The sequence below is a fragment of the Triticum aestivum genome, chromosome 3B (genome assembly GCF_018294505.1).
Source record: "Triticum aestivum cultivar Chinese Spring chromosome 3B, IWGSC CS RefSeq v2.1, whole genome shotgun sequence".
In the NCBI taxonomy this organism is placed as follows: Eukaryota; Viridiplantae; Streptophyta; class Magnoliopsida; order Poales; family Poaceae; genus Triticum; species Triticum aestivum.
In genome coordinates, this window is record NC_057801.1 from 126,968,245 (window position 1) to 126,991,589 (window position 23,345).

A 23,345-nucleotide genomic window follows, 5' to 3' on the forward strand; every position below is an offset into this window, starting at 1 on the left:
TTTTAAACATAATTTTTTTTGAGACAATTTAGAACATAAAACCTGCTGTTCATACATGAGCGGATAAGAAAATCGGTCTAAATGGGCCGGCCATGTCGCCTGGAGGGCCTGCGTAGCGTACGGTTCTGCCTTAGCGTCGAATAGGGAAGTCTGCCGATCAAACGCGCCGCTAGCTAGCCACGAGAGAAGCCGGATTGTTGCAGGAGGCAGAGTCCAAGATGTTGCCGCCTCCGCCTCCGCCGCCATCTATCTAACGGGAGGACTCTCCGTCTCCGTCTCGGTCTCGTGTTGTGAATCCGTTTCTGACCGCAACCCTCTCTCATAAGTACTCCACTACTCCTAGGCTCCTAGCTAGCCAGGAGTACGAACGCCTGTGTGAGATAACACAAGATCCACCATGTCGCTCAAAGGCTATTACGAAGCCTCGTTGTGTCCGCCGGCAGCAGACGATGTGTTGGCGGCGGCGCCGGTGGCGATAAAGTGGGACTGGGGGGAAGTCCTTCTTGACCACGCCGCTTACATGGTTGATAAGAAAAACCATACTTCCGCCCGCTGTCGATTCAGGATGAACGTCCTGAACAGCAGGGAGGTGGAAATGCGGGTCACCTTGTGCCTCGCCCCGCCGCCTCTCGTCTCCCATTTCTGCTGCCACGCCCACTACACCGACGGCCACGGAGAAGAAGACACCTGCTTGTTCTGCGACGAGCCGTCCATGTTCGCCATGGAGGGTGAGCTTGCACTCATCACCCTCTGCCACGGGGAATTCCCCCCATCCCCCATAGACGACAACAAGAACTACTATGAATACTTGGTGTACCGGGCAGGGGAGGAGGAACTCACCCGGCTCCCGCACCCCGCCCCCGCGATGTTGCCAAATAGGAGATCCCACTGCTTCAATTCCACTGCGATTGTTGTCGTGCCTTACAGCAGCAAAATTTTCACCCATACTCGCCCCCACAAAATTTCTCAGGGTGATGATGCGTGTGATGCCTACAAAATCGCAGCGCTTGGCAAGGACTTTTTCCACGACTTTGCCAATGGCCCACACTTCCTGTGCATCTACGACTCCAAGACCCGGGCCTGGACCCGCAAGGCAGGTGCTGTTCCCCAGCCACTGCCGTCGCCATCCGACTTTATCTCCGACACGGCCATCACCATCGGCGGCTCCAGCGGCGGCATCGTGGGCTGGGTCGACCTCTGGAGTGGCATGCTGCTCTCCGACGTGCTAGCCGACGACACCCCCTTCCACCTGTTCCGCTATGTCTCTCTTCCCAAGCCGAGGCAGCCGCCAAATTGGCTCCCTCTTGCCGTCGACATTGTAACCGCCTTTCGGGACATTGTCCTTGTCAAAGAGACTGGCATCATCAGGTTCGTCGACCTTCAGGTCCATGCAGAACCCGGCCCTTGCTCAGAAACCCCTAGTGGCTGGACGGTGGTCACATGGACCCTGGAGGGGTTCCGTAGGGATTCGGAAACCCTGGGTGATATGCGTTTCCGGCCGGAGCATGAAGTCCATTCTTGTGATATTGAAAACTACAATTTGCCCCAATCTGTCTTTGTTTCTTACCCCATTCTCAGCTCCCACAAAGATGGCATCTTGTACCTCAGGACCACTGTCAGCAGCACAACCGACAGGAACTCGCGAGTTATCGCTGATGACATCAAGAATAAGAAGCTGCTGAAGGTGGGTGAATTCGATATGCGAAGACCCAACACCTACAGGCGCACTACCATCTCCAGCTATCTCAAGCCCCCACGTACCGTACCAGCGCCTCCCCACTATTAATGATAAAAGATGCTATGCCTTGCTCAAATCCATTCAGAGATGTAGATCATGACATGAATTGTAGGTTTATCATCCGATGTCAATGTGGTGGTTAATTAAAGACAGGTACATGATAACTCGGTGACCACAAGATTTCCTGTCAATAAATTTCCTTTTCTTAGCATGGATGTTATTCTAACTACTCCCTCCGTTCCCAAATATTTGTCTTTCTAGACATTTCAAATGGGCAATAACATGTGGATGTATGTAGATATATTTTAGAGTGTAGATTCACTCATTTTGCTCCGGATGTAGTCACTTGTTGGAATCTCTAGAAAGACAAATATTTGGGAACGGAGGGAGTACATTCTAGAACTAGAAATTGTTGTTCAAAACTCTTATCACGTTGCCGGGCTTTGTTAGTTGTGATTTTAAAAGATAAGGTCAATGGTTTTTTTCTCACACCAAAAATATCTTCTTTGTGCAGTTTCAAAGGAGACTATGAAACGACCAGCTCCGGTGTCTCTCGGGTCCTCCTCGCAAGAGGCCGCAGAAGCAGCCTGCCTTCATTATGTCGGGGATGCTGAAGGAGGTCAGGGTGATGTCGGGGATGCCATAGTGCCATGGACTGGACTCACAATAGATGATTTGTTTGGGTATGGCTGCCTTCGAGGTCAATACCATCATTATGGTTTCTTTGCTTTCAACCCATGCCAGCCCACCATCCGAGAACATGGAGAGAGTGTCTGCTTGTGCTTCCTTGTTACTCCCTCTGTTCCATAATATAAAAATGTTTTTCACATTACACCAATGTCAAAAACGTTCTTATACTATGGGGACGGAGGGAGTAACTAGTAAGAATCTGAAAATGTTCTAGAAGATTCAGTAGGAATGTATGATGGAGGTCGAGGCTGGGAGACGATTGTTACTCCCTCCAATACAAAATAAGTATTTATAGTTATTTGGAGCTTCTACATGTTTGCTCTACCAATTACTATTATTATTATGTTCTAGTACAACCTGATGTCCATGGTTTGTAATCCCCTACTTGTATTTATTTTTCTATTATTATATAAGGTTATTATGAATGAGACCGTGGATGCTTCAGATGCGTTTTGTCATTATCTCAACTACATGAATGCCCTGGGCACTGTTGTAGGAATTTGTGCGGAGTAAAAACGTTGATATAGTAAAAATTGTAGATACATGATTAATAAGGAATATCATTTTCCAAATATTTTTTATAGTATACTAAAGTGAAATGCAAAACATAAATAACACCGCACCACTTTGCGTTGTCGAGGAAGCTGTTGAACTTGGGCACACCACATGCATTGAGTAGCACTCTTTGCTTCAAATTGCATTGACTTGTTTAAAATAAATAAAGCACAATAAAGAATTATGTCAATTAATCAATCAAATTGAGAGGTGATGGGAAATGAAGTAGTTGACATGTGTTCCCAAGGACCAACCTGCATGCGTGCAAGAGGGAAATTGGTGCAATTGACACCGTCAATTTAGATTCTGGGGTGATGTGGAAGCATGCATGCGCGGGAAAATAGCAATTAGTGACTTGTAGCACTATAGGAAAAACATATGTTGTCTTTTGTTTCCTCGTAAGCTGAGTGTAGTTTATTGGCTACTCCGCTTATGATGGTGTAAGCCGAGTATTAGCACCAAGACACACGACGACGAAAGAGCCCTCGGCTTACTATGCCGTATGCCGACAAATGCCTGAAGTACACCCGGCTTACAAAAAAACTCGGCATATTGTGGCAACAAAGCTCGACTTTATGACACACGCGGCGAACACGATGCCACGTGGTAGTGCTCGCCTGGCTTAATGGCTCCGTGATGGGTGGTCTATATAAACCGAGTGCCGCCTAACGTAGCTCACGGCGTATATATATAAAACCCTTCTGGTAAAAAATAATTATAAAAATATTCCGCCTACGCCGGTAGTTACCCAACCAATTTTTCCTAATTAGTTAGTTGCCCTATTTGTTTGTAATAATGATGTTTTTTGTTTTTATGCGGAAGGATGATTGTAGACACTGATAATTTAGTCGGTACCGAAGGGGATTTCTTGAATGAGAATGTCCATGATTCGTTGTTATCTCACTATGTTTGATGAAAGTTTGGTGAGTATGATTACCTCTGTAAAGATTTTGTACATTTTTCTTGCATGTGATGTCTCTTCATAAATCATTGTGTGTATTAAAGATATATTTCTAGTTAGTTTTTTATTCGTTTTGCCATAACTTTTCAGTTTGTTTCGTCTAAAGGCAGGATTGTTCTAAACCAAATGCTTCTGTAAGTATCCAAAGAAAAACATGTAAACTGAGCTCTAGGGATGTGTTGCAACTTTCTGTATTTACTTATACCAACTTGCTTATTTATTTTTTTTGCGAGAAAATTTTCGATCTATTCATCTTCAATCATGGCAGTACAACGAATACCAGAAATTATAAAAATTACATCCAGATCCATAGACCACCTAGCGACGACTACCGGCACTGAAGCAAGCTGAAGGCGCGCCGCCGTCATCGCCCCTCCATCGCTGGAGTCGGGCACAACTTGTTGTAGTAGACAGTCGGGAAGTCGTCGTGCTAAGGCCCCGTAGGACCAGCGCACTAGAACAGCAATCGCCGCAGATGAAGAATAACGTAGATCAGAAAGATCCAATCCAAAGACACGCGAACGTAGACGAACAACGACGAGATCCGAACAAATCCACCAAAGATAGATCCGCCGGAGACACACCTCCACACGCCCATCAACGGTGGTAGACGCGCCGCCGGAATGGGGACTAGGCGGGGAGACCTTTATTCCATCTTCAGGGAGCTGCCGCCGTCTCGTCTTCCTGAGCAGGACACAAACCCTAGCAAAACTGAAAAAAACGACTAAAAACGGAGCCCTCCCACCGGCCCTTGCCGAGATCCACCGCGCCCCATGGCCCTAGGGCCACCGGAGAGGAGGCGGACCTGCGGCGGCGATAGTGGGAGGTAGAAACCTTAACTTTTTTGTGGAGGAAGGAGGAGGCGGCGGCTAGCCTTTCCTTCGAGGGAAGGAAAGAACGATTAAGTAGGAACTTGCTTAATTTAGTATATTGTAACCACTATTTCTCGCTCATGAGAATCTAGTGCTAGTGCACGTGATGAATTTACATGCTTTAGTTATATTAAGTACAGTGCAAGTGTTCCGAATCCACCTCTTTACCGTGCAATTGTCACTACAGGGCGCACCCGGGCTGCACCCAATGGAAAATCCTATTTGACGCCCGCAGGCGTCAAAAGGACGAGCCTTCGCTGAAGCAACTCGCCACTTGGCCCGGCCCACGGACGGATTTCATTCGCTGCTGTTTCCTTGTTTCTTTCTTGCGTTTTTTTTCGTTTTTCTTGTATGGTTTTTTGCTTCCAGTTTTTTCACTGTGTTTGGCCGGTATTCAGTTGTTTTGTTCCGGTTTTTTATTTTTCTGTTTTGACTCCTTTTCTCCTTTCATTTTCTTTCTTTTACGTTTCTTTTTTTTATTTTTTGTTTCTGTTCTTCTTCTCATTATTGCGTATTTATAGAAAAAGTTCATCATGTGTTACAAAATTTGTCAATGTATTAAGAAAATGCTCATGGTATATTATGAAATAGTTCACCTTGTACTGTAAAAATGTTCATTGTATATTATTAAATTTTTCAACGTATATTAGAAAATGTTCATTATGTATTACAAAAATGTTCATTGTATATTATTAAATTGTTCAACATATATCAGAAAATGTTCATTGTGTATTACAAAAATGTTCATTGTATATTATTAAATTGTTCAACGTATATTAGAAAATGTTCATTGTGTATTACAAAAATGTTCATTGTATATTATTAAATTGTTCAACGTATATCGGAAAATGTTCATTGTGTATTACAAAAAATTTCATTGTACATTATTAAATTGTTCAATGTATATTACAAAATGTTCATTGTGTATTTAAGTTTTGTTCACCATATATTAAAATATTGTTCAACATATACCGATAAAATGTCCATATTAGTATTTTAGATTTGTCCAGTATTTTTTTACAAAAACGTTCACTGTATTTAAAATTTCTTCAACGCATATTATAAAAATGTTGAGCGTCCTTTTTTAAGGATTTGCCGCTGTGCGTTCTACTTTAAGATTGGCAATGCATCTAAAACAGTCGAGGTAGCTAGCTCGGCTGCCTAGCCTCACTACATTCTGTCAGCTGGTCGGAGGTTCGATGCCGCCCATGCGTTACTTCCTTTTTTGATTTTTCGCTCACAGCGACATGATTGGGCCGGCCCGTGTGCGCGTCGCTTCAGCGAAGTCGCAACGATCGGACGCACACGGGCGGCGTATAGGAGCTCCCGCACCCAATAGCCCTCTCACTCCCTCTTCGCTCGACTATTTTGATGGTGCAACTCTTCGCTCGACTATTTTGATTGGGCCGGCCCGTGTGCGCGTCGCTTCAGCGAAGTCGCAACGATCGGACGCACACGGGCGGCGTATAGGAGCTCCCGCACCCAATAGCCCTCTCACTCCCTCTTCGCTCGACTATTTTGATGGTGCAACTCAGCGTTAGAAAGCCCATAGATATGCTAAAAAAATCAGTAAAAGTATTCACATTTATAAAATATTATTAAATCTAAAGATTATTGCGAATTCAGAAATTATATATTTTTTAAAAAAATATGAACTTTAAATATGCTCATGAATTCAGAAAATATTCACGAATTTTTAAAAAATGAACTTAACAAATGTCCATGTAAAAAACCATAGAGAAAACCTGTTGAAAACATGAAAATAAAAAATAAATCAGAACAAAATTGATTAAAACCAGAGAAAACCTGGTCTTCGTTTTTTTATTACAACGTAAAACCTGGTGTGTGTTTTCTTTTTTATAGTACATAAAACCTGGGAAAACGCTTCAAAACACTTGGATGATTTGTTGCCTTCTTCAGCCGCTTCCGGCGTCGTCCGATCCCATGCAATCATATGGCGCGGAACGCTCCTGTGTCCCCGGCCTGAAGGTCCCCCACGTGAAGGTAGCTCATGCATACTAAGGGCATTTCCAGCCGCGCCCCCAGGAAGGTCCCCCACGTGAAGGTAGCTCATGCATACTAAGGGCATCTCCAGCCGCGCCCTCAGGAAGGCCTCTTCAGGCGTTTTTTTCACGCCGGCACCGAAAAAACGGCCCAGTCGCGCCCCCGGGAGCTCGATTTTCGCCGGCTTGGGCCGAAAATAGCGCCGGCGGACCTAGCCCGAACCCGGCGCGCTGGGGGCGCCCGGGGGCGCCGGGCGAACTGTTTTGGCGCGAAAAAGCCGCGGGCCCACCGCGTCAGCGACACGGCTCTCTTCTCGGCTCTTCGTCGTCCGCATCGCCTCGTTTCCCGCGGCGAATCAATGCCAAAGCTGCCGCGCGCTGCCGCGCCGGTCAGCCTGCACCATTGATGCCTCATGGGCGGCGCAGTGAAGACCGGACGACGCGCGTCCCTCGCCCTCCCTCGCCCGCCACGCGTACACACGATGGCACGCGCGTGGGCGGCGCCTCGGCCTATATATGCCGCGCCCCGACGCACTCGTCGGCTCGCACACTCTCCCGCCGTCATCGTTCCTCCCTCTCCTCTCCTCTCTTTCGCCGTCTCCAGTTCACACCCATGGCCGAGCGCTTCCCAGGCGACGGCGCGGCGGCGAACGGCTTCGGCCGCCGCCATCTTCATGAAGACGAGGCTCGCCTCCTTTACGAGGCCGAGTACCCGGTCCCGCCAGACATGCGGGTGCCGGGGGCGTGGAGGATCAGCGCGGGCGGCGTGCCGGTGCCCCCGGTACCCACCGGCGCGGCGCGGCATGCAGAGATCGCACGCATCCGCTCGAACCTGCCGCGTGCGGCGAGGGAGGGGCCAAGGTACGTCCCCGACAGCCCGCTCTGCGAACCGTACTTCCGCCGCCGTCACGCCCAGCAGCTCGAGGCCACCAACGGCGTCGTGCCCTCCGGCAGGCTCAACACCGCCGGCCGGCGTTGGTGGTGGGGCGTGCCCGGGCGCACGTTGGAGGCTGTCCTCGAGTACATCGAGGGCGGCAACACGCCGCGCCTCGAGTACCCCGACCCCCCTTCCTTCTCACGCCGCCGGGGAAGCTCCTGGACCCCGAGGCGCATGAAGACCGGGGGGTCCTCCTCCTCGTCCGGCGGCTCCCCTGCCTCCGCCCCGTCAAGCCGGAGCCCCAGGGTACGCCGGTCAGCGCGCGCACCCGCAGTTCCGGCGTCCGCATCGGCGCCAACGCCCCGCCACCCACCGGCCGCTTCGTCCTCGTCGAGCCCAAGCCGGAGCCGGGCCTCCCCGCGGAGTACGAGGAGATAGCCCGGCGCGGCTTCTCCGACGAGGACGCCATGCGGTGGGCGCGGGAGGACTACCTCCGCGACGAGACGGTCCGGAAGCGCCGGGCCCTGGAGGAGATCGCCGCCCGCAAGCGTGGGCGCGAGGACGAGCACGGTGTCGTGGTCCTCGACAGCGACGACGATGACGACGCCCCCGGACCGTCCAACCCGCCGCGCCAACCTGGGGAGGGATGCAGCAGGGACGGCGGAGGCGTAGGTGGGGGCGGCGACGACGACGACGATCACGGCGGCGACGGCGATGACTACACGCGGTTCTACAGCCTCCTCGGCATGTAGAACCACGTGGGCGTGCGACGAGGCGGGCGGCGAGGGAGACGGCGGGGGTAGCCCGCGGTAGTTTCTTTCTTTTTTGTAAAATATGTTTAAGTTTGGACGAAATATGTTTAAGTTTAAGTTTGAACTCGCCGCTGTTTGTGTTAAAATTGAGTCATTTTGAACTTTTTTAACTACCCGTGGGCGCCGCGACTGGGGGGCAACACGCCCTCAGTGCGCGGTTTAGCGCCGGTGCGCCCCAGAGGGCGATTTTTTGCCCCTTCCGAGGGGCCAACGGCTGGAGATGCCCTAACGTCTAGCCACGCGCGTGGAGTAGAAAGCATCAAATGAGGATTGCAGAACACCTCTTCTAGACGTTCATTATGGGGTGCTGGTTGCATTTGGTACTAGCAAGCTCGATCGGCACAGCTCGCACACGAGCGTTGTGCCGCTGGTGTTCCGCGCCGACGTGCCTCTGCTGGTTGCGTTTGCAAAACACCATCGTTGCCAGTTTGATGCGCCTGATGACAGCCACTCGTCCTTTCCTCTCATAGCACATACCACTCGTCTTAGCGTCTTTGACGATGCCAACGCCACGGTCGCCGCGGCCGCCGAAGCATGACATCGTAGTATCACAGGAGAAGTCAGACCGCCGTCACAGCACACCGCCGTCATTGATGTAGCACTCGAAGCACGCCGTCGCAGCATCATCGAAGCAGCTGGACCGTCGTGGCAGCGTTGCTGTTGCAACATCATCGAAGCAGCTGGACCGTCGTGGCAGCGTTGCTATTGCAACATCATCAAAGCAGCCAAAAAAAAGCCAGGCCCTTGCTGCAGTGTTGCCGTGGTCGTCGAAGTACGGCGTCGCAGGATTGCCGCGATAGTTAGAAGCACGCCATCGCTGCATCATCGAAGCAGCCAAGCCTTCGTTGCAGTGTTGCTGCTGTCGTCGAAGCACGACATCGCGGGATTGCCGCGATCGTCACGCCGTCGCTGCAGCCATCGAAGCACGACATTACATCATCATCGAAGCAGCCGGCCTGCCGTTGTAGCATCGACGCGGCCGACGAAGCACACCATGACCGTCTGAAGCACGCTGGTCGACGTGGCCGTCAAACTATGTCGCCGCAACATCATCGAAGCAACCAGGCCTCCGCTGCTGTCGTCGAAGCACGACGTCGCAAGATTGCCGCAATTGTTCGAAGCACGCCGCCGCCGCCGTCGAAGCACGACATTACATCATCATCGAAGCAGCCGGGTCGCTGTTGCAGTATCGACGCGCCCGACTAAGCACACCATGACCATTTGAAGCACGCCGGTCGCCGTGGCCATCGAACTATGTCGTCGCAACATCATTGAAGCAGTCGAGCCATCGTCAGAACAACACTGCTCGCGGTCGTCTCGGCTTGCATCGCCTGTGGCCATGTAAGCAGCAGCCACTCGTCTTTGCAGAGCTCGTGTCGCTACAGCAACGGCAGTCGTCTGACTTCCAAAGATGCACCTTTGAAGAGCCCTCGAAGACCACTTTTGGTACCATGCCATTGCCACTACTAGTCGGCGACGTGTATGGCTGCAAGTTGCCATGCCTCAATGCAAGAAGTTGCCGTCTGACGGAATTCCGGCCGCCGTCATCTAGCTTTGCAGGTGGGGCATAAGTGCTTCAAGGCATTAGTGGAGGACGGGGATGCAAACGCGTGCATGCAACCGTGAGATGTGAAAAGAGAAGATGACTTGGAATTTCCATCAAAATATCTAACGTCTCCGGGGCCAATCGGGCGGCTGGCGAGGCGGCTGATCTGACTTACGCCTAGCAGTGGCCACTAAAACCTGCTGTTAGTTTTTTTTTTGAGGGGGGCCTGGTGTTAGTTGACGAGCGGACAAAAAGATCGGTCTAAATGGGTCCCTGGGTACCATAAGGTTGTGCCTAGCGTCGTATAGGAAATTCCGCCGAACGGATCGCTAGCCACGAGACGAGAAGCCGGATTGTTGCAGCAGGCGGAGTCCAAAGGTCCAAAGGATCGGAGTCCAATGCGGATTGCAGCTGGAGCACTCTTCGTCTCCGTCTCGTGTTCGTCCATGAATCCGGTTCTCACTATAACCCTCCTCCCAATAAATACAGTACGAGTCCTATAGCTAGCCAGGAGTACGCCAGTGTGAGATCACATAGGATCCACACCATGTCGCTCAAAGGCTATTACGAAGCCTCGTTGCGTCCGCCGGCCGAGGATGATGTGTTTACGGCGGCGGCGGCGGCGACAAAGTGGGACTGGGGGGAAGCCCTCCTGGACCGCGCCGCTTACATGGTCGACAAGGTAAACCACACCTCCGCCCGCTGTCGATTCAGGCGGGACGTCCTGGACGAGAGGGAGGTGGAAATGCGGGTCACCTTGTGCCTCGCCCCGCCGCCTCTCGTCTCCTATTTCTGCTGCCACGCCTACTACACCGACGACAAAGGAGAAGACAACCGATTGTTCATCAGCGAGCCGTCCATGTTTGCCATGGAGGGTGACCTTGCACTTATCACCCTCTGCCACGGGAAATTCCACCCCTCCGCCATCAACGGCAACAAGGGCTATTATGAATACTTGGTGTACCAGGCAGGGAAGGAGGAACTCACCCGGCTCCCGCACCCCGACCCCTGGATGTTGCCAAATGAGAGATCCCACTGCTTCAATTCCACTTCCATTGCTGTCGTGCCTTACAGCAGCAAAATTTCTCCCAAGGATGATGATGATGCCTACAGAATCGCGGCGCTTGGCAAGGACTTTTTCCACGACTCTGCTAATGGCCCGCACTACCTGTGCATCTACGACTCCAAGGCCGGGGCCTGGACCCGCAAGGCAGGTGCTATTCCACAGCCGCTGCCGCCGCCATCCGACTTCATCTCCGACATGTCCATCACCATCGGCGGGAACAGCGGTGGCATCGTGGGCTGGGTCGACCTCTGGAGTGGCATGCTCCTCTCCGACGTGCTAGCCGACGACACCCCCTTCCACCAGTTCCGCTATGTCCCCCTTCCCGAGCCGAGGCAGCCGCCAAATCGCCTCCCTCTTGCCGTTGACATTGCAACCGCCTTTAGGGACATTGTCCTTGTCAAAGAGACTGGCATCATCAGGTTCGTCGACCTTCAGGTCCACGGCGAACCCGGCAACCCTTTCTCAGAAACCCCTAGTGGCTGGACGGTGGTCACATGGACAATGGAGGGGCTCCGTAGGGATTCGGTAACCCTGGGTGATATGCGTTTCAAGCTGGAGCATGAAGTCCATTCTTGTGATATTGAAAACTACGATTTGCCCAAATCTGTCTTTGTTTCCAACCCCATTCTCAGCTCCCACAAAGATGGCATATTGTACCTCAGGACCACTGTCAGCAGCAAAACCGACAGGAACTCGCGAGTTATCGCCGTTGACATCAAGAATAAGAAGCTGCTGAAGGTGGGTGAATTCGATATGCGAAGACCCAACACCTACAGGCGCACTACCATCTCCAGCTATCTCAAGCCCCCAGGTACCATGCCATCGCCTCCCCATTATTAATGATAAATATACTACGTCAATATGCCTTGCTAAATTCATTCGAGATGTAGACCATGACATGAATTGTTGTTTTATCATTTGAGGTCAATCTAGTGGCTATATAGACTTCAAAGTCGAAAGCTTACCTTGGTGACCATGACATTCTAGAACTATAAATTATTGTTCTAAACGCTTATCGCGCTGCTGGTTTTTGTTAGTTGTGATTTTAAAAGGTAAGGGGGCAAGGGTTTTTTTCTCACACCAAAAATATGTTCTTCTTTGTGCAGTTTCAAAGGAGAATATGAAACGAGGAGCTCCAGTGTCTGCGGGATCCTACTCACGCAAGAGGCCACAGCAGCAGCCTGCCATCACTAACCCAGCTGAAGGGGGAGAGGGTGATGCCGGGGATGCCATGGACTGGACTCACAGTAGTTGATTTGTTTGGGAATGAATGCCTTCGAGGTCCATACCATCATTATGGTTTCTTTGCTTTTCAACCCATGCCAACCCAACATCGGAGAAGTACCCAGGTGGAACGTGGAGAGAGTGTCTGCTTGTGCTTTCTTGTTAACTAGTCAGAATCTGAATTTTATTTATTGTAAGGTTCTAGAAGATTCTGTAGGAATGTATGATGCATGAGGTTGAGGCTGGAAGACGATTGTTAATCCCTCCGATCCAAAATAAGTGTATGTAGGTATTTAGAGCTTCTGCCTGTTTGCTCTACCAATTACTATTATTATTAAGTTCTAGTACAACCTGATGTCCACGGTTTGTAATCGCCTACTTGTGTTGAGTTTTTTTTATATATATAAGGTTATTATGATTGAGATGGTGGATGTTTCAGGTGCGTTTTCTCAGCTACATGAATGCCCTGGGCGTTGTTGTCAGAATTTGCGCGGAGTAAAAAGGATGATATAGACAATTTGTAGACGCATGATTAATAAGGAATATCATTTTCAAATAATTTTTAGTATCCTAAAGTTTTTTAGTCTAAACACACTTCTTTTTATTGATCAAAATTAAGGTTCATGAGAATACAGTTTATATCTGGTGGGTATATATGGCATCCTGCCGAAAGTCCTAAGTGTGTCTAGCAAGGCTATGTGCCTTTATGTTGGTCTCACGTCCTTCAAAGATGAAGGAACACTTGGTGAACTGGCTTGACATAGCTTGAATGTCCTTGATGATTGTAGCATATCACCCTCCTGTATGTCTGAGTATGTCATTGATCACTCCCAGAAAATCAGAGAAAATTGTCACATGTGATAAGGATGAATCCTGTGCGAGAGCCAACGCGTCACGGATTGCGAAGCCTTCAAGTGTGGCCGGGTCGGACACCCATACAGAAGCCCTCAAGTACTATCCCGTCCTGGTTTATTGGTCCCCATTGTATTCCGGGCTAAAATTTGACTGTAAATTTAACTAACAAAATATCCATGCATGTCATAAAAAATTGTATCATTGCAAACTATGTTCAAATACGAATTCAATAATATAATTTTTGTTGACATGCATTAACATTTTGTTAGTCAATTTTTTGGTCAAAATTCGGCACGGAATACAATGAGGATCAATAAACCAGGACGGAGGTAGTACTTACCAGTACAGTCCCTGCAAACAGCATTGGAAGTCCCGTCTCTGGAATTTATAGTTCCCAAAGTGAAACGCAAAAAATAAATAGCATTGCATCACTTTGTGTTGTCAAGGAAGTGGTTGAACTTAGGCACACCAGATGCATTGCATACTTAGCTTCGAATTGCATTGACAAGTTTTTGTGAGATTCTCTTCCAAAAATAAATAAAGCGCAATAAAGAATTAATGGCCAATCAATCAATCAAATTGAGAGGTGGCAGGAAATGTATTTGTTGACAAGTGTCATCCAGGACTGACATGTCCTAGGAGGACAAAAGGAAATTAGTTTAATTAATGCCATCAATTTATGGAAGCACACATGCACTATAGGAAAAAACATGTGTTTCTTGTGTTTCTTTGTAAGCCGAGTGTAGTTTATCGGTTACTCCGCTTATGATGGTGTAAGCCGAGTATTAGCGCCAAGACACACGGAAACGAAAGAGCCCTCGGCTTACTACGTCATGTGATGGCGAACGTCCGAAGTACACTTGGCTTATAAAAAAAACCATGCCACGTGGTTGTGCTCACCTCGCTTAACGGCTCCGTGATGGTGGTGGTCTGTATAAACCGAGTGCTGCCTACGTAGCTCACGGCATATATAAGACCCTTCTGGTAAATAAATTACAAAATGTTCCGTCTACTATAAACGTGGCCAGTAGCTAGTTGCCCGAACCATTTTTCCTGATTAGTTAGTTGCACTATTTGTTAGTAATAATGATGTTTTTTGTTTTTATGAAGAAGAATGATTGTAGACACTGATAATTTAGTCGGCAGCGAAAGGGATTTCTTGAATGAGAATGTTGATGATTCGTTGTTATCTCACTATGTTTGATGAAAGGTTGGTGAGTATGATTACTTCTGTAAAGACGTTGTCCATTTTTCTTGCATTTAAAGTCTCTTCATAAATCATTGTGTGTATTAAAGATATATTTCTAGTTAGTTTTTTATTCTTTTTGCCACCACTTTTCAGTTGTTTCGTCTAAAGGCAGGATTGTTCTAAACCAAATGCTTGTGTAAGTATCCAAAAAAATTCATGTAAACTGAGCTTCTAGTGATGTTTTGCAATTTATGTGTTTACTTAGAGTGAAGTGCACCCTAGGTCCTTGAACTATTTTGAAGGTGTCACATAGGTCCTCAAACTATGAAAAGTGTCATCCAGGTCCTTAAAAATCCTTGAAGTGCAATAAGTGTGTACGTATGTGACACCTCTAAAATAGTTCAAGGACCTACATGACACCTCTAAAATAGTTCGATGACTTGGATGAACGCATATTGCACTTTGAGGACCTGAATGACCCTTTTCATAATTCGAGGACCTACGTAACACCTCTAAAATAGTTCGAGGACCTTTGATGCACTTCACTCGTTTACTTATACCAACTTGCTTATTTTAGTATATATTGTAACTGCTATTTCTCTCCCATGAGAATTTGCTAATGCTAGTGCACTTGAGAAATTTACATGTTTTAGTTATATTAAGTAGTATGCAAGTGCTCCTAATCCACCCATTTAGCGTGCAATTGTCGCTATATAGCGCACCCGGGCTGCAACCCAATAGCCCTCTGCCCCACTCGCTCCCTTCGCTCGACTAGCTCGCTCGTTGCTCCATGTTTGATATTTTGATGGTGCAACTCAGCGTACGAAAACCCATAGATATGGCTCAAAAACCAGTAAAAATGGACAAATTATTATCAAATCTACATACTATTGTGAATTCACAAATATTATATATATATATATATATATATATATATATATTTAAATATGAACTTTAAATATGTTCATGAATTCAGAAAATATTCACAAATTGAAAAAGTTTATGAATTTAAAAATGTTCTTCAATTTGAAATTTCTATGAAAAAAATAAAAAATCATACATAAAACCTGTTGAAAAACGTGAAAATAAAAAATAGAGCACAACTAAATTGATTAAAACCAGAGAAAACCTGGTCTTCGTTTTTTTATTAGAACATTAAACAGGTGTGTGTTAGACGAATAAGCCGCGGCGGCCTGGGCGCGTCGTGCGTGTATGTGTGTAGTGTGTCTGGCCATAGTCTGGCCTAGTCCAGGCATGGTCCGACGTGCATGTAGTTGGCTAGCGGGTTGTTAGTGCGTGCATGGGTTAGCTGGTTAGTGGCCGGCGTGTGTGCGTGCGTTGGTCAGTTGGCGATGGAATCGGAGGGTGACAGCGTCAAGGGCTGTTGGGTGGCCGCGTTGTCTGCGTACGAGCGCGATGGGAGCGCGAGCCAGGAACGGCGTGGGGCACGGGGCGTGGGCGAGTGCGTGCGTACGAGCGCGCGTATAAAGCTTGGCCTCTGTGTATCGCTAGTAAGGAGCTGAGTACGTGCTCAGGAAAGAAAAGGACGCCGTTCGAGCGGCGGGTGACGTACGTGCGCCAGGAAAATACTTTTGTCTATGTCCTTCTTCCTTCCCCTTCATTCTTCTTCCTCTGGTGATCTAGTTCAGAGAGAGAGAAAGGTGCAGCGAGAGAGAGAGAGGTAGAGCTAGGGCATAGCCACGGCAACAACAATTGGTATCAGAGCTTCGGTACGGGCGATCATCGGCGACCATGGCGCTCGTCCCTCATGACGGAGGTGCGGGCGGACCGGCGTCGATGGCGATGCCGATGCTCATGGTGGACAACTACACCGTCTGGGCGATCAAGGCGCAGGCCATCCTCGACGTGGACACTGTGTGGGAGGTGGTGGCGCCGGGCGATACGGCGGTGAACGCGCGGAAGGACAAGACGGCGCGCGCGTTGCTTCTCGAAGCGCTGCAGGAGGACGTGTTGCTGCAAGTGTCGACGAAGCTCACCTCCAGGGAGGTATGGGACTCCTTGAAGGTGAGGTTCGTCGGCGCCGATCGGGTCCGCGCGGCGAGTCTAGCGACGCTGCGCAGCGAATTCGATCGCTTGAAGATGGCGGACGGCGAGGAGCTCGATGTGTATGGTGGGAGGCTCACAGCGATGGCGACGAGGTACGCCAACCTCGGGGAGACGCTGGGCGACGAGCCGCTCGTCAAGAAGCTGCTGGATACGGTGCTGAATCGACTCTTCCCTGTCGTCGCCGGCATCGAGCAGTTCCACGACGTGACGATGATGGCGTTCGACAAGGCGCTCGGGCGGCTGCGTGTGTTTGATGAGCGTGTTCGACGCCGTGGACAAGACGGCGGCGAGGGTGGCGGCGATCAGCTGATGCTCCTCATGGCGCAGTGGCGGGCGCGGGAGTGCCAGCAGGGAGGAGCGTGCGACGACGACGACGGACGGAGCGTGGCGTCGGGCTTCGGTGGCAACCGGCGCGGACGCTGCTACAAGTGCGACGAGCGCGGCCACTTCAAGCGGGACTGCCCGCTTCTGTGCAAGGCACCGGCGGCGGAGCGCGTGCTAATGGCGGATGCCGGCGTTGAAGACAGCGGACTCCTCTGAGCCACGGCTTAGAGGGTGAGTGTTAGACGAATAAGCCGCGGCGGCCTGGGCGCGTCATGCGTGTGTGTGTAGTGTGTCTGGCCATAGTCTGGCCTAGTCCAGGCATGGTCCGATGTGCATGTAGTTGGCTAGCGGGTTGTTAGTGCGTGCATGGGTTAGCTGGTTAGTGGCCGGCGTGTGTGCGTGCGTGCGTTGGTCAGTTGGTGATGAAACCGGAGGATGACCGCGACAAGGGCTATTGGGTGGCCGCGTCGTTTGCGTACGAGCGCGAGCCAGGAACGGCATGGGGTGCGGGTGTAGGACCTTGAGAAGAGGTGTCTAGAGGGGGAGGGATTAGACACTAAGTACCAAAGTTGCAGTTTTTAAATTTCCTTAAATTTAAGTGGAGTTTAGGCACAAGTTTAACATTCACAACACATATCAAGCAAGCATGCAAAGAGTATATGAGGAGCGGAAAGTAAAGCATGCAACTTGCAAGAAAGTAAAGGGAAGGGTTTGGAGGATTCAAACGCAATTGGAGACACAGATGTTTTTGGCGTGGTTCCGATAGGTGGTGCTATCGTACATCCACGTTGATGGAGACTTCAACCCACGATGGTTCCGATGCTTGGGTCTTCGTTGAACATCTTCTTCATCTTGTTCTTCTTCTTGGCCTTCTTCATTGTTGGCGTTGTTGTTCTCTTGTCGTGGTGGAGAAGGAGGTTGTTGACGTTCACCTTGATGCACTTCCTCGTTTTCTTCATCTTGGTGTGTCCCACTTGTGGATGCTTCCGTATCTACTCTCGGTTCACCTTGTCGTGAAGTAGAAGCTTCCACTTGGACATACGAGGTACTCTTCTTCACCTCCGTTGGACGGACCTTGCCAATAGACAAGTCTTGGATTGCTTCCGAAGGATCTTTGTCTCCTACATCAATTGGCAATTGCTCTACTTGCGAGCCGTTAGATTCATCAAACTTCACATCTACCGTCTCTTCAACCTTTTGGGTGAAATTGTTGTAGACACGGTAAGTGTGAGAGTTTGAGACATAACCTAGTAGGAAGCCTAAATGAGACATAGGAACAAATTTAGAACGACGATGCTTATCAAGAATGTAGCACTTTGAGCCGAATACTCGAAAGTATCCAACTTGGGGTTTGTTACCGGTGAGGAGCTCGTATGCCGTCTTGCCGAGTAGCTTGTGAAGATACAAGCAATTCGTTGCATGACAAGCTGTCTCAACCGCTTCTGTCCAAAAGTGCTTCGGCGTCTTGTACTCATCAAGCATCGTTCTCGCCATTTCGATGAGCGTCCGGTTCTTCCTCTCAACAAGTCCATTTTGTTGAGGTGTGTACGTAGCCGAGAACTCGTGTGAAATCCCTTCTTTGTCAAGAAAGGTGTCCACATTTGCGTTCTTGAACTCCGTTCCGTTGTCACTGCAAACCTTCTTGATCTTCACTTCAAATTGATTTTGGGCCTTCCTAGCGAAGTTTTTGAAGATCTTTTGGACCTGCGATTTATCATCGAGAAAGAACACCCACGTAAATCTGGAAAAATCATCAACTATAACTAGACCAAAAGAATTTCCACCGAGACTCTTGTAGGAGTTGGGACCAAAGAGATCCATATGAAGTAGCTCAAGTGGCCTCTTTGTGGTCATGATGTTCTTCACGGGATGCCTTCCTCCAACCTGTTTACCTGCTTGACAAGCACTGCAAAGTCTATCCTTATCAAAAATGACATCATTAACTCCAAGGATATGATTTCCCTTAATAAGCTTGTCAAGGTTTCTCATGCCAACGTGACCTAGTCGTCTATGCCATAACCAACCTTTTGAGGATTTCGCAATGAAGCAAGTTTTAGGTTGAGCCTTTTTAGTGAAATCAACAATGTATAGATCACCTCTACGTATACCGGTAAAGACCATTTTATGATTGTCTCGACGAAACACTTGGCAATCTACTTCAGTAAATAGAACATTGAACCCGAAATCAGCAAGTCTAGATACTGAAAGTAAGTTTTATCCAAGAGATTCAACGAGCATAACATTTTGTATGGAGCTATCATGTGAAATGGCCACCTTACCGAGGCCAACCACCTTACCTTTGAGTTGTCACCGAAAGTGACATACTATCCAGGACTATCATTATCAGCAAGCTCACGAAACATGTCTTTATCTCCGGTCATGTGATCGGTACATCCACTATCAAGAACCCATTCCTTTCCTCCTGACATATATCCCCGAAGATTTGCCATAGGACCAAAGTGTCTCATTGCATCATCAAGATCGAAGTCACTATCATCATCCTCATCATAGTATCCATGTTCAACATCGTCATACGGTGGATCAAATCCTAGAGAGGGTGATTCGTTACAGTGAGTTTGACAATGATCTTGTCTATGAATTTTTATAGCTTCGGAAATAATATCACTAATAATACCAACATTTCCTTTGGCACGCATAAGGTTTGTAAGCTCAAATAGACGATCACCAAACATAGGATCACTAGTATTCATTTTACTCAAAGCAATAGACTTATGGAGGAATTTCATCAAGATTTTTCAAGGAATAATCTGGAAATCGTTCCTCAAGAAATTTCCATATAGTATAGGCACACTTAAAAGTAGGCAAACATCCAATCAAGTTTCTAGGCAATCCTCTAATGATAAGTTCGGCAGTTTTAAGATTCCTAACCATGTCAATTGACTCATCATGGGTAGGATGCATAGGATTAACATAAGGTGCACAAGGGCTAGAAATGTACTTGTTCAAATGATATTGATTGAAAATTACAAGCATATCATTTTTCCACTCATGAAAATACTCTCCATAAAGAATAGGCACTCTATGTCTAAGACTCCTCAAAGTAGACTCATCCATCTTCCTCCAATGGTGATTAAACCAAGGCAATGGAGACCAATGCTCTGATACCACTTGTAGGACCTTGAGAAGAGGTGTGTAGAGGGGGGGATTAGACACTAAGTACCAAAGTTGCAGTTTTTAAATTTCCTTAAGTTTAAGTGGAGTTTAGGCATAAGTTTAACATTCACAACACATATCAAGCAAGCATGCAAAGAGTATATGAGCAGCGGAAAGTAAAGCATGCAACCTGCAAGAAAGTAAAGGGAAGTGTTTGGAGGATTCAAACGCAATTGGAGACACGGATGTTTTTGGCGTGGTTCCGATAGGTGGTGCTATCGTACATCCACGTTGATGGAGACTTCAACCCACGAAGGGTAACGATAGGTGGGGCCGAGTTTGACTTTAGGTTTAGGACATATGTGTGGAAGTGGGAAAGTAGTTGAGGGTATTTGGAGCATATCACTAAGCACTTGAAGCAAGAGGCTCATTAAGCAACACCTCATCCCTCCTTGATAGTATTGGCTTTTCCTATAGACTCAATGTGATCTTGGATCACTAAAATGTAAAATGAAGAGTCTTGAGCTTGAAGCTTGAGCCAATCCTTTGTCCTTAGCATCTTGAAGGAGTTCCACATCCTTTAGTCCATGCCACTCCATTGTTGAACTTATCTGAAACATACTAGATAAAAGTGTTAGTCCAACAAGAGATATGTTGACATTAATTACCAAAACCACCTAGGGAGCACTTGTGCTTTCAATCTCCCCCTTTTTGGTAATTGATGACAACATACATCAAAGGTTTAGATGAAGATATAAAGAACAACAAGTAAAGCTTTGGAAAGACATGTAACAAGCATAGGCTCCCCCTACATGTATGCAATCATGTGAATATGAAATATAGAAGCATGTGATAGCATAACCATGATAGAGTAGGCAATGTGTTACATGTATCTTGGCCATATGCATCAGAGCAAAAAGTATTAAAGGAAATACCTTCATGCCCATGAGTCCTTCTTGCAAACAGTATGTACATCAGCAAGAATTCCTCATACACATGATTGTGATGCATATACTTACCTTGTAGTCTTGAATTGGCTTAGGATGGAATGAACCTGTGTAAACAAGGTTAGATAACACAGATACATCTACTAGCCAGAGCAAACAGAAGAAACCACAAGAATACCAAGACTGGGATGACATGTAGAGAGTGAGTACTAAGTACCACATTTGATTAGACATGTCCCCAAGAGTAAAGATATGCACTGAATTTTATTGATTTCTTTCCCACAGATGTCTTGCTCCCCCTGAATCTAGCATATGATACTGGGAGAAGATAGGGAATAGAAAATCAGAGCTGAAAGATATAAATGAATAGAGCTAATGCAAACTAATGCAAATAAGCACATATGAACATGTCTTTCCCCTCAAGAAGACATGTGGCATCTCTCCTCTTGAACACCAAGCATCTGAGATCCTTGAGAAATACATTCTGCTAGTATTCTCTCCCCCTGGAGATCTCTCTCTCCCTGAAGGATCTCTCTCCCCCTGAGAAGGTGATACTCTCTCTCTGATGTGATCTCTCTCTCTAAATGATAAGCTTTGATGTGAACTCTCTCCTCCTCCTTTGACATCAATTTCCAAGAAGGGCTTGATAAAGATGTAATCTCTCTCTCCCCCTCTGGAATTTGTTGTGAATGGGTTTGATCCTTGAGTCACAACATAAAGCATTGATTAAAATGTGATGCTTGTAGAGGACAAGATTCATTGAGTGGAGCTAGATCAAAAGAAACACAGAATAAGTGGCAAACTGTTTTTCCTGTTGTGAAATCGGTGGCACCGAGTGGTATGCTTCGGTTGCACCAAAAGGATTCGGTTGGACCGAAAACAACAAATCGGTGAAACCGAGTTCATCGCAGAGAAAACACTTGTCACCTCAGCTCACTAGACTAATAAGATCTCACAAAGATTTGCAAGGAATTTACTGAAAGATGCGCAAGGAATTTGATGCAGAAAATGCAGAGCAAACAGAAAGAAATCTAGATGAAGTTTTTTTTGAAAGGGGAAACAAATATGCATGAGACGAATGCAAAAACATAGAAAGGAACATAAGAGAACTTCATCTAGAGATGGTCGGCGACAAAGTCACCTATTTTAGAGTATATTGACTTAGGAGTCAAGTGAGATCACTTGATCATAGGTCATACTCATCATTTAAGCTCAAAATGGGGTTGCCATTTTTCATTTAAGCATCTTCATGTATTCACATCTTGTTTAGTTGCTTTAACTCATGACTTGGAGTAAAGCTTCTCTAAGATGGAATAACATACCTTGGTTGGTGGTGTTGTCCATGTAGTTGAACTTGTGTGGGTTGCTCAAGGTTGATGTAGCTCATCAAGAATTTGGAGCACCACTTGGAATTTGAGTCTATCTACCTACATGGGTTAGTTCGTGCAAGGAAGAGCACTTGTGTATCCAAAAGTGACAATCATGAAGCTCAACATAGAATTTGTCAAAGGATATGTTTGAATGGTTTTTTGTGCTTCCTTGTCTTCAACCACCTTGTGTAGAGACTTGGTGATGTAGAGATTGCTCAAGATATGAGTAGGTTACAACCTCATGGAATTTGATTCAACCAAGTACCTACATGGGTTAGATAACATGCAATATACAAATATATCCAAGACAGAAGATTTTCATCATAAGAGAAATATCAAGGATTAGTCATAAGCTCATGTCTTGCATGTATCCAATGGAGTTTCTACTCCAAGTTTGAAGCATCAATGATGTTCAATTCTCCTCTTAACCTGCAAAACACTTTCTCATCAAGAGGTTTAGTGAATATATCCACTAATTGCTTTTCGGTGCGAACATGCTTAAGATCAATGTCACCCTTAGCAACATGATCTCGAATGAAATGATGACGAACTTCAATATGCTTAGTTCGAGAATGTTGCATAGGATTATGACCAATTTTGATAGCACTTTCATTGTCACAAAGCAATGGAACATGTTTCACATATATCCCATAATCTTTAAGAGTTTGGGTCATCCAAAGCAATTGAGCACAACATGAACTAGCGGCAATGTATTCCGCTTCGGCAGTGGATAAGGATACCGAGTTTTGTTTCTTGGAGGACCAAGACACAAGAGATCTACCAAGAAATTGACAAGTACCCGAAGTGGACTTTCTATCAACCTTGTCTCCGGCATAGTCCGAGTCGGAGTAGCCAACAAGATCGAAAGAGGCCCTCTTAGGATACCAAATGCCAAAATTTGGTGTATGGATTAAGTATCTCACTATCCTTTTCATGGCCTTAAGATGACATTCTTTAGGAGCACCTTGATATCGTGCACACATGCACACACTTAGCATAATATTGGGACGTGAAGCACATAGATATAACAATGAACCAATCATAGAGCGATAAACCTTTTGATCAACCGGTTCATCATCTTTGGTTAAGTCAAGATGTCCACTAGTAGGCATGGGTGTAGTCATACCTTTGCATT

General features: G+C 47.2%; 2 protein-coding genes across 2 annotated transcripts; both read left to right on the forward strand.

The window, feature by feature from the left end:
* The first annotated feature begins 369 nt into the window (after positions 1 to 369).
* Positions 370 to 2,836, forward strand: LOC123065015 (uncharacterized). The gene is made up of 2 exons (XM_044488390.1): positions 370 to 1,891; positions 2,253 to 2,836. Exon 1 carries the CDS (start codon positions 398 to 400, stop codon positions 1,784 to 1,786), a length of 1,389 nt encoding a protein of 462 aa, XP_044344325.1. The 5' UTR covers positions 370 to 397; the 3' UTR covers positions 1,787 to 1,891; positions 2,253 to 2,836.
* A 7,742-nt stretch (positions 2,837 to 10,578) lies between these two features.
* LOC123065016 (uncharacterized) lies at positions 10,579 to 12,837 on the forward strand. The gene is made up of 2 exons (XM_044488391.1): positions 10,579 to 11,931; positions 12,227 to 12,837. Exons 1-2 carry the CDS (start codon positions 10,602 to 10,604, stop codon positions 12,373 to 12,375), a joined length of 1,479 nt encoding a protein of 492 aa, XP_044344326.1. The 5' UTR covers positions 10,579 to 10,601; the 3' UTR covers positions 12,376 to 12,837.
* Positions 12,838 to 23,345: the final 10,508 nt, after the last annotated feature.

Excerpts from the sequence above, each read along its gene's own strand:
- LOC123065016 (XM_044488391.1), top strand. The coding sequence starts at position 10,602 with ATGTCGCTCAAAGGCTATTACGAAGCCTCGTTGCGTCCGCCGGCCGAG. Across the intron at positions 11,932-12,226 it reads CAGCTATCTCAAGCCCCCAG|TTTCAAAGGAGAATATGAAA; the intron begins GTACCATGCCAT and ends TTCTTTGTGCAG.
- LOC123065015 (XM_044488390.1), top strand. The coding sequence starts at position 398 with ATGTCGCTCAAAGGCTATTACGAAGCCTCGTTGTGTCCGCCGGCAGCA.